This window comes from Lonchura striata, chromosome 4, assembly GCF_046129695.1.
Source record: "Lonchura striata isolate bLonStr1 chromosome 4, bLonStr1.mat, whole genome shotgun sequence".
Classification (NCBI taxonomy): domain Eukaryota; kingdom Metazoa; phylum Chordata; class Aves; order Passeriformes; family Estrildidae; genus Lonchura; species Lonchura striata.
In genome coordinates, this window is record NC_134606.1 from 66,467,134 (window position 1) to 66,488,368 (window position 21,235).

The 21,235-nt window shown below is 38.9% G+C and overlaps 1 protein-coding gene across 1 annotated transcript; it reads left to right on the forward strand.

Annotated features, from left to right (window-relative positions):
- Nucleotides 1–267: 267 nt before the first annotated feature.
- LOC110468494 (glycerol-3-phosphate acyltransferase 3) lies at nt 268–20,395 on the forward strand. Its single transcript, XM_021526468.3, has 14 exons — nt 268–440; nt 5,995–6,228; nt 7,110–7,341; nt 13,823–13,895; nt 15,380–15,650; nt 16,040–16,114; nt 16,428–16,517; nt 16,834–16,927; nt 17,210–17,325; nt 17,822–17,877; nt 18,211–18,296; nt 18,945–19,073; nt 19,469–19,548; nt 20,004–20,395. Exons 3-14 carry the CDS (start codon nt 7,186–7,188, stop codon nt 20,116–20,118), a joined length of 1,341 nt encoding a protein of 446 aa, XP_021382143.1. The 5' UTR covers nt 268–440; nt 5,995–6,228; nt 7,110–7,185; the 3' UTR covers nt 20,119–20,395.
- Nucleotides 20,396–21,235: the final 840 nt, after the last annotated feature.

Sequence of the window (21,235 nt, forward strand, 5' to 3'; positions counted from 1 at the left end):
ACCGTGCCCTTTGAAACGGGACATACAGCTGTATGTCTATGCACTTCGCTCTGTTGAGAATGTGGGGAGAATCTTCCGAGTTAATGGCCTAATAAAATGTGATAAGGAGGTAATGATAATGCTAAATAATGATCTGACAGCAGTAAATTGTACCACTTCCTCCTCAGGTGTAGACTGTTTGCAGAATGCATGTTTTGTATTTTTTGAGTTGTCGCATTTTACTTATTTTTAATACTTGTATTAACATTTTTTCCCCATTATAGCAGGTATTCCTGACATAAGCCAGAAGAAAGTCCTAGAAAACAATTTCAGGAAGAGAGAGTTACAAGCGACAACATTCTTTGAAATGTGATCAGATATCTGATCTAAAGGCCACAGAGGTTTTACTCCTTTACTTCAGGAGAGCAAGTGTTTGATTTTGTCATTCATCAGGAATATAGGTAAGTACAATCTTATCCGTAGATGTTAATTTCCTGACTCTTGAAATAGAATGTATGGACCTGTGGTCTTTCAAGAGGTATTTCCATGCTTTTTAGGTCTCACACATAGTTTTTTAGGTTGCATATAAAATTATTATTTTCAGTACAGTTTCTTTTCCCTTAATTTTTTTTTTTTTTGCAAGATCTAGAAGGAGTTCTGGCATATTTATATTTAAATAAAATTCTTTAAGTGCTATTTGAAATATATGTGTATGATGCTAGTATTTAGAAGGGAAAACTGTTGTGATTCTTAATTATTGTTACAGTAGAGAGGGGGACCAGGTAAGACTTCCAATTCTCAATGCACTCATAAATTATCTAGATCTCTGAATAAGGGGATGATAAGTCTCTGGATAGTACAGAATGATGGACAAGGTTGATGGGAAAGAGTTACCATGCATTTCTTGCAATGCAGTAGTGTTAAATGGGTAACAAGTACAACACATCTAAAGGGATATATTACTACAAATGATTCCATTATGGACTATGTTGCTGTGGTAGAGACAACAAGAACAGATGATATGACAAGCTTCTTTAGCTGTTTGGGGAGGACACGTTGAAAGTGGAACTAAATGGTCCTTCAGTTCGGGAATTCCCCCAGAAGACCCTGTGTTGTGCTTGCAGTCATTCCTAAGCCAGACCTGGGAGAAAATTGTATGCATTTAATCAATGCAGTAAGTGTTAGGCATTGACAAATTAATTTATTGCATTCAGCGTCAACGATACACAAACAAGATTTATATGGACAATATATGAGATAAATACTGACAGCCGTGCAATGCCTACACATCTGTGGGTATTTATACATTGCTGAGACAAACAAATGTAATCAGAACAGTAGTGGATTTCCCTGTTTTGAGATACAAAGACTCAAGCCTGTTGTTAGCCACAGGATACAATAAATAACTTTCTGTAATTGTTGAATTTATCTTGTGTAGAAACAATAATGCTTCTGTAGTCAGAGCTGAATGTGTTACAGGCATCCTAATGAGTGTTACAGTAGTTAAAGATACTTCTTCAGTGTTTTTTTCTTCAGTCATAATTCATCTGTTGATGGCCAAAGATAAAAGCGTAACTAGCACAATCTTACTGTGGTCAGATATAAACATGCTCCTGTTTGCTGGCATAGATGGATTCTATAAAGACCTAAAGAGTAGCAGACATAACTCCGAGTGAGAATGCAGAGAAGCACATATTTGCACTTCAGTGCATGAAGACAGTGTGTTTTTCATAAATAAATATTGCACCTGACACTGCTTACTATGCAATAGGTGACCTCTAAGGTTATTCTGGCCTTTTGGAGAATTTTCCACATGTAAAGCATGAACCTCAGTCTTGATAGATATCAAAACAAATCTACCAGAGATTGTTTCACCCTTGAGTAGCAATCATGTAAGGAATTTGATAAATGTGGGGTTGAAACATTGAGAAGACATAAGCAAAACTAAAAAAGGCTTTTTGTTGTTGTTGTAGCTGGTTAAAGTTTAGTTGAAAAAAGAGATGGTCTTAGTAGTTTTCATTCTGAGTACACTCAGCAGAATTACTGGGGTGTAGAATGTTCTGATCAGTCCTGTTGGAACATTTTCTTGTCCTGAAAAACATGATCCTGGTATCCTTGGACATTAAATGATGCTGGCAAATCAGCCCTGTCTGACTCTGTGTCATCAATTTACAAGGCTTTTCTAAAAAGATCAGTCTGCTTTGTAGCATGGCAAAGCTCACAGACAAATACCAGGGAGCCCTACAACTGGTGTCAGAAGAATAATTTTAACAATAATTACATCTTCCCATGCCTAATGACAATGTCAGGATGTATTTCTGTATACTGGCTGCAAGCAGCTTTGGACAATGTTGCTACTCCAAACAGGTAAAAATTATACTCTGTATATTTCCTAAAAAAAGGATCAAATGATAGAAGGCTGACCTTCGCTGACAGTCACAATCACTGTATGTTGTATCGCGGGCTGCTCCTCACGCCGTGATACCCCGAGCGGTGCCGTGCTTGGCGGCGAGGGAAGAGAACGGGCGGCCGCTCCCCCTGTGAGCTCTGCAGTCCCAGTTCTTGGTGTGGGGACAGACAAAGGCAACATGGGACCTCGAGATGAACAGGATGGTTTTATTCAGTGAGCCCCAACACCCTCCAGGGAGGGCAAACAAAGGTTTTATACAGGAACTCAAGAGGCGGGGTATAGGAACAGCAACCAATGAGGGTAGGGCTGGGGAGGAGTCTAAGGAGGGACTAACATAGCACAAACCTATCAGGGGAAACAGGGGAGTGGAGTAACACAAAATAAGCAATAGGGTGTTGAGCCTCACTAAATAGACAGGGAAGGCTCTGGAAGCAGGGGAGGGGACTAGGAGGAATGACAGGGAATGTTCTGGGGAAAGAAGCAGGGAAAGGGAGGATTGACAACTTGGAGAGGAGGGAGTTAGGGAAGAGCTAGGGAAGATTGACAACAGGGGAGGGGAGTAGGTTAGGGAGAGGGAGGGTGAACAGACGCTGAACAAATATCAAATTAAAGAAAAAACACACTACAACTGTAATTTGCCTCAGGTTGAAATATCCCTTTGTTAATCCTTAGGGAGTGTGTTACTTCAGCATCTGAAGCACCACCTGGCTGAAACTAATGTGCCAGTATCTGCTGGGGACATGTGATGTTTGAGTGGTCTGATAAGAAAGGCGGTACAAGAAATGGAGGCTGCAGACTCTCTCCTGACATCCCTTTGGAGTCACTGGAATGGTTACTGTTGGACAGGAAGGAAGCATACCTGGAAAGAGTGGTTGCCAAAATTTCTGTGACTGTGTGATTCCTTCTTTTTGATGACCTTGGCAAGTGCTATTTCCAGGCTGGGTTCCCCTTGTGTATCAAAGGGAATGCAAAACCATAGTAGCACTCCTTGAAAGCTATCACCTCCCACTGCAGCTGTTTATCTGTTCACAGTGTATTTGAACCTGCTTAAGAGCTGACTGCGCTGCAGGAAAGGGCTGTTTATACCTGATTTAACCCTTCCATGTGAGGCAGTACAAATAGACACAGGTCCGTGCTGTGTTTGCTTCTTCTTGCACTGGAAAAATAAATGGGTTGTAATTCCAGTTCCCTCCGACAATTGGCAATTAGGCAATAGACAATGTTTTGCAATATGAAATTACCAGAACGACCTCAAAGGATCTAGAACCTAGAGTAGGCAGCTGATATCCATTCCATCTCCTTGTCATTTTCCTAGGAGACCAGAAGTTGTTTCAAGTGAATTTATTATACTTGTAGGTGTAATTTGAGATTCATTGAACTAAAGAAGCTTTGCTCTTGGATTCCTCCTGTCACCCACATCACTTCCTTCTAAGTTGGGTTCCATTTTTCCAAATGGACAGAGAGTTTTGCACATTTTCTGGTGGCTTTTCCTGATATATGGGTACTTCATAATAAAAAAGTGGTTATTTGGTATAAATTCATCACTTGTTATTTACTGGACCTTACAAAAAAAAAAAAAAAAAGAATGCTACATTTTGTTGCTGCATGTTTATTTGCATTATTTGTAATACTTTCCCTCTTCTGGATAAGCTCTCTCACATCTTCTTAACAGATGTGATGCAGCAGGTTGGCTCTTGGTAATACGAACAAAAAGGGCAGGAGAATGACATGCATAATCTTTGTTTAGTCAGTGGATGGCAGAAATAATTCTGAAAGAAATTATTTTGCTGAGGAAATTTATGTAGTCACATTACAAACTGTAGTTATTCAGCTTAGTGTTGGATGCATATCTATTCACATTGGAATTTGACAAAAATTACATTTTATGGCTCTTCTGAAATAATAATAATTACTATTATATCATCATCAATTATTGTGTTATGGTGCAAAAAGCTATGCCAAATTTATGACCAAAATAGGAAGCATTTTATGAATTGCTTGAAGAAATAAAGAATTTCCTTTCTTCTTCACATCATGAGCAAATTCATTACCTTCATTCAGGGCAGAGATAAAATTTAAATCCATATTCACTTCTGTAGCAATCTCAAATGCTTTGGAGTTGACATACAGTGCTTAGACCACCAGGTCTCAGTTGTTTTTATGCTTATGGTCTCAAGAGCAGAAGGATGCTTTAGAAGCTTAAGCAGATATTTGTGGCAGAAATTTAACAAGATTAAACTCCTTGGTCATAATTGGACAAGTTCCAGTACTCAGGTTTATTCCTTTGATAGTTTTGGGACAATTTTCCATCTAATTACAATGTTTTTCCATATTGTTAATAGGTAGATGTGCAGAATCTCCTTGAATTTGGTGTCATTCCCAGTTTGGGTGGTTGAGGTGCGGGCTTTTTGTTTGTGTATTTGCTTCTTTTTCTCTCCAAACCATGTGACATCAGTGGTAACACAGTAGTAAGAAATCAAAATGGTTTTCATTATTTCAGGAGGTACAAAATGGATAAAGCAAAGAATAATTGTAAGGAGAGCCTTGGCCATATGGATCTTGTAGTACCTTTGGGCCGGATGACTTGACCACCTCAATAGAGAGGCTACTAGAAACTCTTCAGCTCTTTCTTTATATGGTTTCACAGGATGAAAAACAACTCTCCCTTATCCAGGAGAGGAAACTTCTTTCTCCCACCCAGGCTAGGCAAGTCTGTCTTTCCCTCTGTGCTTTTAAGAAATGATCTGTCTTGTTTGTGCCTAAACTTGCTGCTGAGGCATCCCACCAAGTGAGTCACCACATCTTCCTGTTCCTTGCAATACTTCATTTTGCCCACCTTTCCTGTCTCAAATCAGGTCCCAGAAATTACCTCCACCCTCCCGCCCACGGGGCTTTTAGCACTTAAGACTCTGTGCATACCGATCCCCTGTGCCGAGGCTGATGGCAGCTATTCACAGGTGCTGCCAGGTGGATCAACACCCTCTCCTCCAGCTCTCCACCACAGGCCCTGCTAGGGAATGTGTGTTAGCTGTGCAAGCCCCACTAAGGAATGGGTGTTAGCTTGAGGAAGAGACCAGAAAGGAGAATAAGGAATAGTAGCTAAAGAGAAATGAGTGAGCAAAGCTGTTTTACAATGGAGTGTTTTTCCTAGAGGAGTCTTTTGGCAGGGCAGATGAGAAATAGTGGTTAATGGTGTATCTGGCAGCAGTGGGGTGAGAGAGCTTAAGGTTGTCACTGAGAGCAAGAGCATTGGGAAGGCAGAAACACTTAAAAACTGAACCAGTGAGGTTTTGTAGAGGATGCAGAAGGCTCGGAAGGTGGCCAGCAAGGGAAGAGAGAAAGGTGAGGAAGCTAAGTAATGTAAAGATGCAAAAGAGAAGTCATATTGCTGGATAAGATTGCAATGTAATTTGAAAGACCTGAGGGATGTCATGCAGCAGCAAATTTGGATGTACAGAAGCTACTGGATTCACTATGTGGCACAAGAAGCGTGCCATGGATTCGCATGGGCTTGTGAGTGTCAGGAGTCTGCGTGCTGGAGCCTGGGTGTGTGGTGTTAATTAGAAGTGGTGCAGCCCCCTCTGACATCTGTGCTTCTCTTACAGCCTGGACGGTGTTGGATGCACATTTTACACAGGATCTTTGCAGCTTCTTCCATTTATAAGGCATCTAGTTGCTTCGCAACGCAAACCAAGCAATGGTACTTGAGGATGGGAATATTTTAAAAGGACAGCCCTGGCTGCAGACAAGCATACCAGTGTATTGGCAAAAGGAAGATCTTTTGTGGATGAGCATGTCATTGTCTTGGAAGTTGTGCCCTAAATCCTCCTTCCACCAAGGTTGGTTAATTTGTTCTGTGGGAAGGTTTTAAACAAGTAGCTGGTGGGCTCCCCTGAGGTTCTAGAGTAAATCACCTTTATATCATCTCTGATGCATGCAAAAAGACAGAAGGGTTGATGTAAGGGGTTGAGCTGGGTATTTTCTAAAAAATACTGAATTAAATTATTGAAATTTGATAGGCTAGAAGGAAAAACAGGATTATCTATTGCATTTCAATTCTGTAGTTGAATATGTGTGAAGATAGATGGCTTGTTACTTCATCACAGTGTATTTTGTAACCCTGTAATACAGGCCTTTTTGGCAAATTTGCGATAGAGTGGAGGGAGCAGGTTAATTGCCTCGTTAGTCCTTGCCTGCTGAAACTTGCATCTTCATTTCATATGTGCTATTAAAAAATAAAATAAAATAGAAAAAGCCTGACTTGCACTTCAAGCTTCTGTTTCACTCATTTGTTCAAATACCAAAACAAGACAATTATCTTACCATGAAATAGAAAATCTGAGTGAATAAGTCACAGATTTGTTCAAACATTCATGTGTATTAATAAGAGAAGTTTTTAGGCGATCTGAAAAACACACCCACCTACTTCTGTACTGTAATTTATTGGCAGGACACCTTGTGAAAACCAGTTGTCTCATTGACAAGGTTTCCTTATTGGCAGCATCTAATTATCTAGCATATATTATTACTTATCATGTCTTTTCTTTCTTCTCCCCTGGTGACCAAATGCTTATCAATTACAAGGAAGTGGGTGGAGTTAGGGTGGGACAAACGGTAAGAAATTACTTTATCACTAAGAGTATCAGTAGTGTCAGTCTTCAGTGAGCAACAGCCTTCTCCCTTAGAATGTGTAATTTTTCTTTGCCTCTGTCTCTTGAAGCGTGTTAGAGATTCTACACTACAGATGAGCATATATCCTCAGAAAGGCAGCTGGTTGGCATTTTGGAGGGGCAAACATGGAAGAAAGTAGAGAAGGTCGTGGCCTTACAGAAGACAAGATTTTGTCTATCTGGATGATTTTGTTTGTGGCATTAGTTTTGTTTCCTTCGATATTTCGAGTGTCACTGGGGATTTCTCATTTCTATATGAAAATTGTAATTGAAATGTTAGAGGTAAGTTGAGAAATTAGTTCAAAGGTATGTGTTTGCTACAGAACATGTCTAATAAAAAAATAAAAATCTGTACATTTGATAGAAATGCCATAAAAGTCAGCAGAAAAAAAAATCCATTAACTTGCATGTGTTATTTGCAACTTTATTTTATATTATAATATTTTGAGGAGTGTCTTTAATGATATTTAGTTATGTGCTGTCTTATAATCTGTTACTGGTTTGAGGGTTTTGGAGCTAAAGTAGAGATTCCATGGTATTTTCTTCTAGTTCATGCTTGTTAGAATGCTTCAGGCAAGTAGAATACTCTTGACAAGTATAAAGAAAAAGATATATTAGTTTGTGGGAGTCGGTAAGTAATAAAAACATGTACTTTAGATGTATATAAATTTCAGTGGTTTTATTTGGATTGTTTTAATTACATGGAATTAATATTCCAGGCAAGAACACTGATTCTGTGTGTTTGCTTCACCCAGTTAAATCTGGGGGATCCAGCAGTTACAAGTTCTGCTGTACAGACTTAAAGGAATCTGTGTGCAACCTTCTAAAAGTGCAATTTTTCTAGAGATAAACAGATCATGGATAAGATTCTGATCCTGCTTCTGTCAATAAAAGGTTGCTGGAGCTTTTTATAAGCCAGAATCCCATTTAGTTTTTCAAGATTGGCTTTTGATATCCATTACTAGCCAGAAGTAGGTGCTGTGAATTCATCATATTGAACAGTAAAGCATTTCCATTTTCTGGTAGATTGACTTTGTGCTTCTGGCATAAACCTGCTTTCTGTGAATATACTTTCTACTTGTGGCAGAAAACATTACTATTATTGTTGCTCTTATTATTAAGCACTTGGAGTGATCTGTTTTGCAGTAGAGCATGTCTATAACAGTGTGATCCTGTTAATATCATAACCATCTTACCTTGCCAACTGTCTTTTATCCTTCTTATGTTCTCTTTTGTTTGTTGTTGTTTCAGGCGGGGGGAGTTTTTGTTGATTTGTTTTAATAGTGATTAGGAGCTCTTGGGCAGTATCTGTCTTCAGCTGTATGAACATCATTTTGCAGATGACTGCAAAATTTTGGGGTTATATTTTTCAGATACTGATGTCAGTGGGCAGTGACTGCCTGCTGTGGTTGTATGTAATATTAGCCTTTATATGTGAAATATTTTTTAATCAGACAGTGGTATGCTAATTAGATGCTTACTTGTACCCTAATTAAGAGCTACTCTTCTATCAAACCTGTCTTTGGACAGCTTCACTGCTTTAGTTGGTGGGCATCAAAATAATTTCTGTTTTTTTTTTTTTTTTTCCTCCTGTGCATTTCCCAACTTCAAGAGATGTTTTGACCCACTCAGTGTGTGTTTTATGTAGGAAGGTAAAGCACATGAAGTATTTTTCTCTCCACAATTTTTGTAACAGGTTATGAGTGTGATAATTTCGTACTCACAATGTGGATGATCAACATACTGAAAAGGAAATAAGTTAATTGTTATGTGATCAGCTATAGCCTTTTGTGTCTAATTCCCTGTTGCCACAGCAGCTAATAACAGGAACAGCACAACTCCATGTGGAGTGTTATGTTTTGCTTGTAATGTGGCTCACTAGGCTCTTTGGAGGAAAGGGTAGGACTGGAAAACTCTGGGATAAAGCTTGTGTATGGAATTGCTGGGCCTGTTCTTGGAGTCTTGGGGGTTTTCACCAGAATAGAGCCAACACTGAAGCTTGGGATAAGTCAGCTTTAAAGCAGTCTTGTTTGAGATATGAACAACCTGACATTGAAACCCTGGCGAGCTGTTGGCTGGTTTCTAGCTGTGGTGTTGTGTTCCTACGATATTGCTAATGGGATAATGCCCAGAGACCGTGTGTGGGTCCTGCTGTCTCTGGAGTGGTGAAACAGGATGCCTTCCCGGAGAGCTGAGCTGGAAATGCTGAAGATGCTTAGACATGTATTAGCACACTACTGACTGTACTGAAGAAATATCACTGCTTGAGGAAGTGCCAAACAACTGCATGATGCTTCAGCAAAAATCCAACCTTTAGCACTATGGCTGGTCTCTCCACTGGGTTGCATTTGACTTAGTCTGTTATGTAGACCAGCAAAAATAATAGAAAACTTCTCACCCAAGGAGTTTCTTTCTATCTGTTTCTTACAACTGAGAAGAGGAAAAGCATGTTTTATTTTCTTCCATGTTCAGCAGCTTGAGAAAAATATTAGAGTGGAGCCTGAAATCAAGAACTTCAAAGTAAAAAGAAATATTTTTTAAAGTTTTGTTTTCAAAGGAAATGTATGATTTATTTTCTTTCTAAAATAACAAGTATCTAGATTCCTTGACAGAAAAGCAGCAGAAGGTAAAAATTATTTCCATGCATGATTTCATCTTTTCCAGTTATTCTAATCACTATTCACAGTGCTATAACACTTCAGTGAAGTCAAGAAATCAAAGTGACTTATCATATGCCACCATTACTCATTACTTAGTGATGGGTCTGAAAACTTGAGTTTTATTCTGAAACACTTTTTTTGTTCCCAACAAATTAAGTGAGGTCTAAAGATACACTTAATTTATCCTTCAAATATTTCTGGAAATTATAAAGGTGAACATGGTTTGGGTTTTGTTAGGGTTATTCTTTCACATATGCTTGTAAACTTTATTTGTAAATAATGTCTTTTCTCTGAGCTTTGTCCATCCTGGGGTTTGTTGGATCTTAGGATAGTAGCAAAGCTGTTTCAGGAATGTTACTCCAGTGATTGCAAAAAAAGACGCATTTGCTAGGATGAAATCTATGCCATGCTCTCAGAGCCCTGTGAAGAGTCAAAGAAACACATTTAATGGCTGCAGCTCTCTATTTGCTAAGAAATGTTCTGGAGTTCTACAAGATCTGAACTTCTGTATGAAATTGGAACATTGTTGCTTCTAGAGAAAAAGAAATCAGCCAACTAAAAATTGCAAGTAGTTTTTGCATTTTGTATTACAAGGATATGGAAGAATATGTATGCTGTGACCTCCTGCTGGAGTATGGCAGATTTTGCAGGCACTTCAGCTGGTGAAAAATTGCACTGCTGTGCTTTTAAATACATGGCTATCCTTAGCTGGCCTCTCCATCAAAACCCAAACAAATTATACCTGTGCTTTTATCCCAAACAAACTCTTCTCAACCCATTTCATCAGTCCACATGGAGCAGCCAGGAGATTTGTGAGTCCTTTTCACAGCCTGAGGGTGGACACTCGCATCTTCTCAGACACTGAGTGTAACACACCATTTAATCTGGGTTCATGTTTGTGATGGGCAGGGGGAAATAAGGCAGAAACCATTGTTGGGTGAGGAGGTCACAAGTGCTTGACCTTAGATGGTAATTTCAGTTCATGCTAAAAACCTACCAACCTTCTCTGTGGAAGACTTTACATGGAGAATTGCCCCAAAGCCTTTGTCACACATGAGGAAAAGATTGAGAAAAGTTAATGAAATGCGTGATTAGAAAAACCTTTTGTGAGAATATGGGAGAAGTAGTAAAATATGGGAAGAGAAGCAAAACTGAATTATTACTTAGCATGGAAAGATGGAGTATTGAGGTGTACTTGAAAGAGAAAAGGGAGGAAAAATCCTGCAAGAAATGAGATTTCAGGAAATGAACATTCCACATGTCATATCCTGTGAAGACAGTAATTAACATAAAGAAGTATTGGGTACCCTCATTTTGTTTAGAATGTAATTAAAGGAAGCTCAAACAACTGGACTGGTGGAATTAAGCTGTCAAGTATTCAGTAATCCAGCTCAGATCAACCGTTGGGTGTTAGGACTTCTTGTGTCCTCATCACTTCAGAAATTGGAGTGAGGGAAAACACAACATGAGTTCTCATTCAGTCAGCAGATGTAGGAATGAAGTTGCTACATTTAATACTTAAATTCTGTGTTAGTTGCAACATCTGTGGGTTTTTTTTGTAAGGTATTTAAAACATCCTTTCATTACTGTTTTGCAACAAGGACCAGCGTGACAGCTCTGTCTCAATACTGTGCAATACAAAGGCGATCACAAAGCCTTATTTCATTTTGGAAAACAAATTATACATACAGATGCGACCTACCAAAGGCAGAACAATACAGTAGCCACTGCAGAGTTAGTTAGTCCAGAGTAGGACCCAGACAGATGGCTTTGACAGGTATCAATTCAATGGCTGGACTGAAAGCCTAAGACCTGGATGACTCTACAGCTGTATTCCCTCCTCACTGTTTGTTCTTCAGCCTCCTATGCCAAGCCATGAGTTAGGAGAATTTAATGTCCCATGATGGTTTGTGGAAATGTATTGCCTTTTTTCTTGCTCAGACACTGCCCAAAACTTTCCTATGGTAAACCTCAGTTCTTGTAGTAGAAGAGAAAGTGGATAGCTGTTCCTTAAGCACCTCCTCTGTGCTAGTCCAGACTTTGTAGATGCCTTTCTTAACCCATCTCAGACAGCTCTTTTCCAAGCTAACGAGCCCTGTGTAACTGTTCAGCCTTTGAAAGCTCTTCCTCATCTTCCTTGGACACTGCCTTTGTAGTCTTGACTATTTAGTTTGTCAGTCACTTTTGCCTCACTCTTTCTCTGTGCTAGGAGGAAAGATTTTATAATTTACTAGTAAGCTTTATAAATTTTTGTGGGCTTTGACTTGTCTTGCTCATTTAGATTAGTTAACATGTATTTTTGGAATCAGCCTGGTCAGTGACTATCACCCTTTTTCTATCTGCAAATCAAAAGTCAGCCTCCTGGAGGTATTCCAGATCCTTTAGGACAGTATGAGCAAGCTCATTTTTGGCAGTCCTGGCCAGCTGGCAGGTGCTTTTTTTATGTAGGAGGACAATGATAGGCAAGATAAGGGTGGTAGACAGGAGATAGGAAAGCAAAGACTAAGGCAGAAGGCTTTATCAATCTCAAATATTTTATGTTTTATACTTTTTCCTCCTTGTGCCGCGCAACTGTCCTGAAGGATGTTGGGGAAGGGATGAGGACCAGCAGTATTTTCTGAAGAGGTTAAATTTGCCACATCTGCCTTTACTCTCTTTTGCAATGCTCCTGTACCTGTTCTGTATGTTCTTTCATTTCTCAGTGTGTGGGTTGCTGTTTTCATGACATCCCCTGGCTCCACCATTCTGAATGACTCTCTATGTGTTGCAAAAGATTGAGAGATTATGTACCTGTTGACCTTTTCAGGAGAATAAGTGGGAAGTATAGACAAAATGATGCTCTGTGGTGCAGTATTTTTAATTTCTTTTTTGGGGGGGTCGTTTGCTTTATGGTGTTATTAAAGATGGTTTGTATGGAGTTTAAAATATCATATAAAAGCCTATTCTGCCTTCACTTTTTTCTTTTCTTTTATGATGGCTGGTAAAAAAAAAAAAAGGTCAGCTAAGGGTAACTAAAATATCCTAGTTATGTCAAGGCAAAGTGTCCATTTTGCTACTGACTTAACTTTGATAGCTACAGAAAGGGCATGCAAAACTTTAGGGTGGCAAAAAGCTGGTTGATGTTTGCACATGAGACATGTTGTAATGTAGTGAAGACTATTTGAGATCAGTTTGTGGTGACTTGTGTGGCTGCACATGTCAGCTAGAGGGAAATACAGTGTTTAGCATGAGTTTATATGAAGCAGATGGATTATCCTTATCTATTGTAGATGGGAACCCTTAATAGCAGGTGAAGGCATAAACTGAGTGGGTCACTGAGCCTTTAATAATGAGCAGAGCCTACTCTCAAGCATCCTATGCCCTTTGTTAGGGCAGGTACCTTGACATAAATAACAGCCAGATTTTAGTACTCATGAGAGCTACATGTCTATGTATTTATGATGAAAACATTCAAAACTAGGATAACTTAAAAAATCAGGCATATTTTTATATTTTATTTTGCTAATGGAGAGTTTTATGATGTTCTATACAAGGAGAAGAAATGGTTTAGCTCAAAAAATGAATACAGGAAAGGGCGCAAGCTAATTACCAAAGGGTCTACCTTCTGGAATGCTATTGACACAAAATGTTGCCTGCTCAGTTTTCTGTCAGAGAACCACTTGAATGACCTCAAAATGAGTTAGTATATTTTATTCTTTAAAATAATTCTTTTAGTTCCATTTTTCTGGCATGTCTCTAATGTCAGTGATATTATTTTGTATAATCCTATTGCCTGAAGCTAACTGTAGAAGAGTGTATTTTGGACACATTGGATCTTATAGAGTCTCATAGGTAGCTCAGTAATTTGTTGGACCCCCCAAAAAAAACCCTGTGTCCTGAAAAGAAGTTTAAGCCAAGCAATTTTTCCTGGAAATGGCAAAAGGTAGTCTATGTAACAAATGAAACAGGAGGTGTGCAGGGCACCCTTCAGGCTAAATTTGAAAAATGAAAATCCTAGACCTGGCAAGGGTAAAAGAGCCTCAGACAATTCACCTGAAGTAATTGCAGAATGTAAATGATGAAATGAAAACCATCAACATCTACTTTTCTTGTTTTGGGAACAGTGGGCCACCCTGCAGATTGAGGAGGGAGTAAAAAAGCAGAAGGCGATGGCACCTGAAAATTTAATCTCCACTGGTAAGATCTCTGGATGAAGGGGACATAGCACTATTTATCATGTAAAAAGGCAGCTATTTAACAATCTTATTTAGAAAGGAGTTTGATGAGCAAATATCAATTGAAATTATAAACATACATAACCATGTTATAAAAAAAATATAATCTCTCAGTTTTGTGAATAAAAGGAATTAGAGACTAGTGTGGGTAGAGAAAGATATTGCTGATAAGGATTTGGGAAGCATCCTAGTTTTCATAAATGTTTTTTGCTTTCTGGCTCCATCAGCTCTCTCTTTACAGGTTTGAGAGGAATTAGTGTTCTTTGTGCTTGACATGGCTCTGCATAGTTATCTTTTGTTTCTTCTAACTCCTAATATGCAAAAAATCCAGGCTCTCAAATAAAAGAGTTACAGCATCCCATGGATCACAGATATAATTTGCACGCTTTTCTGGACATGAGGATAAAATCCAAATATTTTTTTTCCCCCAAGTATTTTTCCTTCCTTCTTTGACCAAAGAGGAGTGGGTTAAATTCTCATAGTTATCCTTTTACTTGTAGTACCATTTTTAGTGATTAGTCATGTACACTGCTTGGTTTGTCAGCTAATAATTTTCTGGTCTGATGATTTCCTGGGAGATGAAGGTTTTACTGAAGAGCAGATAGGGAAAGTTTTGTGATTCTGATCAGGGGGAGGTAGGTTGATCAAGATAAATTAAGTGTATTTTTATAATGTATACTTAATGTCATCCAATACACCCCGTCAAAAAAAAAAAAAAAAAAAAAAGGTGGGGGGCCAAACAAAAAAGCCAAGTGTCAGCTGGTATGAACCAAGAGAATTTTAGTCACTGTAATCAGCCAGATAAAAATCTGGTCTCAGAGTGACCTCAGCAGATATCTGAGACTTGCTGCTTGGCTGTCCTATGGGGTGTAGTTTTACAAATATCAGACCAAGTATGTGTTGTCATTCTTCCTGCACAATGTGTCTGTGTAATGCTTCATATGTCTGGAGGGAGAAATCCAGGCACTTTCAAGTTTCTTGATAGAGAAGTGACTCTTAACGAAGAAGGTATAGGGGAAGATAGAAGGTTCCAAGGGAAAAAAATGCAGAAGGAGGTGTTTTTTATGGCTGGGAAACAATAAAGCTAATCAACAGCAGCAAGAACAATCATACAAACTCTGCCTGAATTTGAGTCAAGGCACCAGGAAGGATCTGCTATCTTGGTAGTGTATAGGTGACATTTCTAGGTGTGAGTGGCATTGTTATTTGGTAAACAATAATGAAGTAGGTGTTGTGCTCAAGGTTATATGGTGTTATATAGCATAAGATTAGAGAAGTTCCTTGTGGAATGAACTTGTCAGTACAGAAATGAGGCATAGCAATACCATTATTGTGCTTGAGTAGGAGAAGAGCTGTTCTAAAAAGCATATGTATTTCTTGATATTCTCTTTGGAATCCATGTTATTCATTTCACCATGTGGAAGGAAGGCTCATTTCCTCATGCAGGGATCATCCAGAGAGATGAGACTCCCATGGAAAAGGAGGTTGTTGGCCGCTGCCGAGGATGTTTCAGCCTTGCTGATGTCATGTACTTCTCCAAGAAGGGCTGTGAGGCAGTTGCGGAAGATGAAGTCACTCGACGGTTCTCCTCTGAGGAGCTGCTGTCCTGGAATCTCCTCAGCAGAACCAATGCCAACCTGCACCATGTCAGCTGGAAACTGGCTGCTGTGTGGGTCACTGGCATCCTAATTCGGTATTGCCTCCTGCTGCCTTTCCGGTGAGCCACATAGGGTTTGCTGGCATCATATTTCATGGTACTTTTTACAGAAGTTGTGAAATAATATACTATTGGCTAGCAGAGGAAGGAGAACCTGACATGACCTTTCCAAGAAGCCATCTAAACTCAAATATCACTTAAAAAAAAAAAAAAGCAAATTTCTCACATTCCATATATTTTATTAGTAATTAATTTGCCTTTAAAATCCAGCAAAGCTGGATTAAGGGGTTTGTGTGCTGATTAGCTAGTAGTTTGTTGCTAGTTAGATGCTATTAATACTGGAAGGAAGCATTGTGAATCAAAGATCAAAAAGCCAAGTAAGAATACCTTCTTGCTTACTCCTCCAGTTTTGCTTCTTGCCATATAATTAAGATTATTTTACTTTGTAGCATCTGCTTGTCTGTTTTCAGCATCCTGTTGCTGATGTTGGCCACTACTGTAGTAGGACAGTTTCCAAATGGCAGGTATGTGTTTGCTGAGGGTTCTTTCAATTTCTTCTGTATTTCTTTAAGAATTTGAACTAGTAGTTGGAACACTCTGCTGAAGTCCAGAGGATAGATGTGGACTATCATGGGGTGACTTTCTCTCCTGTAAAATTATAGACTGTTGTGCGAGAGAGTTATGGCAATAGCATCTGAAAGCAGACATGCAGTGTGAGCCTTAGTATGCTCTTTGTAGTAACAGCAACTGGGGATAACTCAGACAGTTTACATTACATTGTTTACATTGTGTGACTCCATAGAACTAGAAATGTACCCATGGCTTCATTTCTTTTAGAGTGAAAGGCTGGCTGAGCAACCAGGTCCAGATGATATGTGCCACCTTAGGTGTTCGATGTCTGAGTGGCCCTGTTCATTTCCACAACAGGTGAGTGCTGCCACCTTGCCCTTTATTAGTCTAGAATGTGTTTCTTGCAGTATTTAACATCTCAAGTTTTGGAGAAGGATTTTTATTCCATTACTGCCTGGATACTTGGTGATGGTACAACTTGACCCAAAAAGCTGTTTGGATCATCCAGACTCTGTCAGGATGTTCACATGCCCTGCTGTGTATTGGCAGGGTGTGTGTAGATGGTGTAGTACTGTCTTCACACATTTAGATATTTTTCAGTGCTTGCCACCTGATTTGGCTTGTAGTCTGGAGAATAAACATTAATGAATTACTTTTATGGTTGTTGTTGCAGGGAAAACAAACCACAGGAAGGAGGTATCTGTGTAGCCAACCACACATCTCCATTGGATGTCCTAATCCTGGCCAGTGATGGATGCTATTCCTTGGTATGAACAAGACAGTTGGTAAATATAAGTAATGTTGAGATGCCCATAGATGTAGTATTGGGTAAGAGGATAAACTATCTCATAGAACAGTTGACAGCATTCACACTCACATTCTGAACTGTAAAACACTAGATGTAGGCAGGCATGTGCATATTTATGACCAAGCTGATTGGTATAATTTGTCAATAAGCTTAGAAATGGTTGCATCTCTGTTTAGAATTTAATCATTTAAGTGTGTGTGTGTGTCTTTGCTTTGTAACAAGTTTCTTTTGGGCTTTGCAGGTTGGCCAGGTACATGGAGGGCTTATGGGACTTATTCAAAAATCCTGCATGCAAACCTCTCAGCATGTCTTGTTTGAACGCTCGGAAATGAAAGACCGTCACCTGGTGAGGAAAAAGTAAGGTAGTGAGGTGATTGCTTTATTGTCTGGTCAGGTGTAGTAGTTTGTCATCAGTGGTGATATTTGTGGTTTTAAGTGATGCAGCAAATGTAGTAAGATAGTGACCTGTCATTTAACTAAATGTGGAGAATCATTAGATACATGTAAAACTGATGTTGTGAACCTAGAAAGCATGAAAACTATAAATTTGGAATATATTTCAGTCTAAAGAGAAGTTTGACTGCATTCATAGCTGGAATCTGGGAAGTTATTTTCACATGCTTCAAGTACCACCATTCTGTGGTTAAAATGCATCTTCATACAGCTTTGTAGAAAATCTACTTTTTTAGCAAGAGATACTGAGATAAAGGCCTGAAACCAGAACATATTGCAGCTGAGGCAACAGACTGTGCAAAAGGCAATTGCACAAGGGCTTGTGAGAGGTAATGAATGTTTAGATTCTTGGACAAGATAAATATGAAGTATACGCTGAAACTTTATTTTCTCTCCACAGAATTAGAGAACACATTGCAGATAAGGCCAAGTTACCCATTTTAATTTTCCCAGAAGGTAAGAAGCAACTGTATTGGTTTTTTTTTTGCTCTTCTCACTTCTTGCCACTGAGTGCAGTTTATTATGCCCAGTCTTTAGAATTGAGGTGTTTGTTTTTAGTTTGTAGAATTAATTAGCTCTTGTGAGATATTAAAAGCCAGGTTCTAGTATTTTACAACAGTTTTATGACAGTTTATTTGCTTTATCATATAAAAGAATGAAGACATATACGGCTCTGGGATTATGTTCCAGAGCTAAAGCAACTTAGTATCCTTAAGACAGTTTAGGATTAATTTCCTGATACTTTTCTCAGAGTGGATTAATCCCTTCATCTATTTTACTTCTGACCAGGCACCTGCATTAACAACACATCAGTAATGATGTTTAAGAAGGGAAGCTTTGAGGTAGGAGGAACCATCCATCCAGTAGCAATCAAGGTACTGTAACTGCAGTTTTCCAAACACGGAAGGATTGATTGAAAATGCTTCTCATGTCAGAGAAGCTGTTCATGTGTAAGCCTTAAAAAGGGATATGTTTGGTGTGCATAAAGTACTGAATAAGCCCTGAGAGACAGAAACTTGTGGTGTTAAGCAGTATGGGAAACATGTAATTTCTGTCCTTGCTCCTACGTGCTCTGAGGATAAGGACAGTTTTCTTGGCAATTTCAAGTCTTTCTGAGTAGCTTTAGCCAGGTCACTCTAGATCTGGAAATATTAGTTACTTTTCCTAGCACTATAATGTTGCCTGATCTTATGGAAGTTGTTAAAACTGGTGTGAGCATTGTCAAGGAAGCCTTTGTAGTCAGCATTTATGTAGATGACAAGTTTTTAAGTTTTGAATAAATCTTTTGCTATAGTTGTGTTGCAACAGGTCTGTCACAGTTTGAGGCCAGGCATTGCTTGTAAAGATTAACTATTAGAAACTTGTAATAAATCTTGGAACTTTACTCTCAATTTACTGATGCTTTCAGGAGGTGTGATTAGATTTTCCCTTTATTTAATAAGTTGAATTGTGACTTTGTGGCCAAAAAAAAGAGGCATTTTATATGATTTAAACTAAGGCAGCTTATTCTTCTTGTCTTCCAGTATGACCCCCGCTTTGGAGATGCCTTCTGGAACAGCACAAAGCATTCCATCATGACCTATGCTTTTAATGTGTTAACCAGCTGGGCTATTGTCTGCAATGTGTGGTACCTGCCACCGATGGTCAAAGAGGTTCTTACACTTTTGTATATTTTAAAAGTGCTTGTAAAGTGTTGTCTGGAAGAAGTCTGCATTACTACAGAAGGTGTTCTGAATCCTTATTGGTAACCTAATGGACAAAGCCCAGGAAGCAACACTGCAGTCTTGGATTTATGTAGTATACATCCCCTGCTCTGGTCAGACCTGGGACTTCAGGCTGTGTATTGTCTGAGGTTGTCCCAGAAACCAGAGAGCCTCCCATGTAGTTCTTTTTGGAGGTGAACCAGGATCAGCTGGAACTGCTCACATTTGGCTTATGGGTCTGGCATAAACCCTACTGCCTGCTGTCTGACAAAACCTGAGTTTTTAAGTGAGGCACAGAGAAAATGTCTGTGTTGTAAAGCAATTAATTAATATCTTTTTTTCAGGAAGAAGAAGATGCTGTTCACTTTGCTGACAGAGTCAAGGCTGTCATCGCTGCTCGGGCAGGAATGTCTGTGCTTCCTTGGTAAGAAGCAACACCTCTGGAATTGTTTTTAAAGGTGTATTCTGTATATATTCTGTATTCTGAAATATTAACATGGAATCTTTTAAAACTTGCTTTGTTTGCACTGTAGTCCACCACCCATACTGACTCTGATTCAGAAAATGTTACTTTATTACTTGAACAATTACATTAGAATAATTAGAATAATATAGTAGATAGAGAGAAACAGAGCTGACAGGTGGATCTAGACAGCAGGCACTTTTAGGTGAAAATTAATTACTTGCCTGTTAGATGCTGGGTTAAAAGAAGGGCATTGTGGTGTTGAAAGTCTTGGCAGTATAAATCACTTAGCATTGTCTTACAGATGTCTACATTAAGAGTGGAAACTGCTTTGACTGCATTGTCTAAATATAGTAATGTTTTCCTGCCTTGGCCCTGAAGTGAGTTTAAGGCTGTTTCTTCTCTTTATCTTTCAGGGATGGGGGACTGAAAAGGAAAAAGGTCAAAGAGTCTTTCAAGGAAGAGCAACAGAAAAGATATTGCCAGATAGTAATAGAAAATGGATCTGTGGGAAACGGAAATGTTTGCTAAATCCTATTTATTTTATCTCATTTTTCCATGACTTATCTCTACCAGAAAATAGACTGGCTTTATATTAAACCAAACATGTTTTTCTTCTGTCCCTGTAAGATATTTTACATGTGACACAACAGGGAAACCATGAAGAGATATCCTTATTTAAAGCAAAGTACTATAATTTTATAAATAAGAAAACATAAAATATGCTAATAAAATTCTCCTGATGCTGAGAAGAATCTACAGTAAAATTAATTATGTTCATTAAAATATGACTTTAAAATATTTGCAATACCTTGAGGACTTGAATGGTTACTTATAATAAATCACGTCTGTACTGCTAGACTCTCTCTCAGTGACTTAGACTAGCAATGCTCCTGTGAGCCACAGTAACCATGTTGCTCTAGAGATAGATCTCCTGATGTCAGAAGACATGAAGCCTTTCACCAAAATATGTTTTCTGAAATGTTAGAGACGAAGTGTTGCATATCAGAGGGAAAAAGCAGATGCTGGCTTTCTCCTCCGTGTCACAAGACCAGGGATGGCATTGTAGAAAGTTTTCTGCTGTGACAAAGAGCAGAACAGTGCCCAGGGCATCATGTCCCTGATGTCTGGGTGTGTGAAGCTGAGGCAAATTAGTCACAGCCAAGGACAATGTCACAGAAAATATCCTGTGTTTTTAAATCATATCTTGTGGTTTTGTTTTTTGTTTGATCCCTTTTTGAGTCTGTTTGTATGCATTGCACAAATTAAGGAAAACCTATGATGTGATATCCACTGTCCTCTGCTGCTGTTATTTCTGGATAGCTGCTTGCTTCTGCTACCACTGGATGTGAAGGCTGAGGATTTGGCCTCTGACAAGCCCATCCTCCAGGAACAGAGCAAGTATGCAATGGGAATATTTCCATCTCCTATAGCATTTGTTGGTATAAAATATTTGCTCTCTTGGTGAGTAGCTCTCATATCAAAGGATCAGGCTTCTTCAACTATCTGAATGTCCCTAATGAAACACACAAATAGCTGCTGTTTTGGCCAAGGTGCTCTTAAAACAGACCTTGGTAAGAACAGTTAATAATGTTTACATGACAGCAGTCCATTGGCTGAAGTCTCAGAAAAGACAGAGGATCAGTCT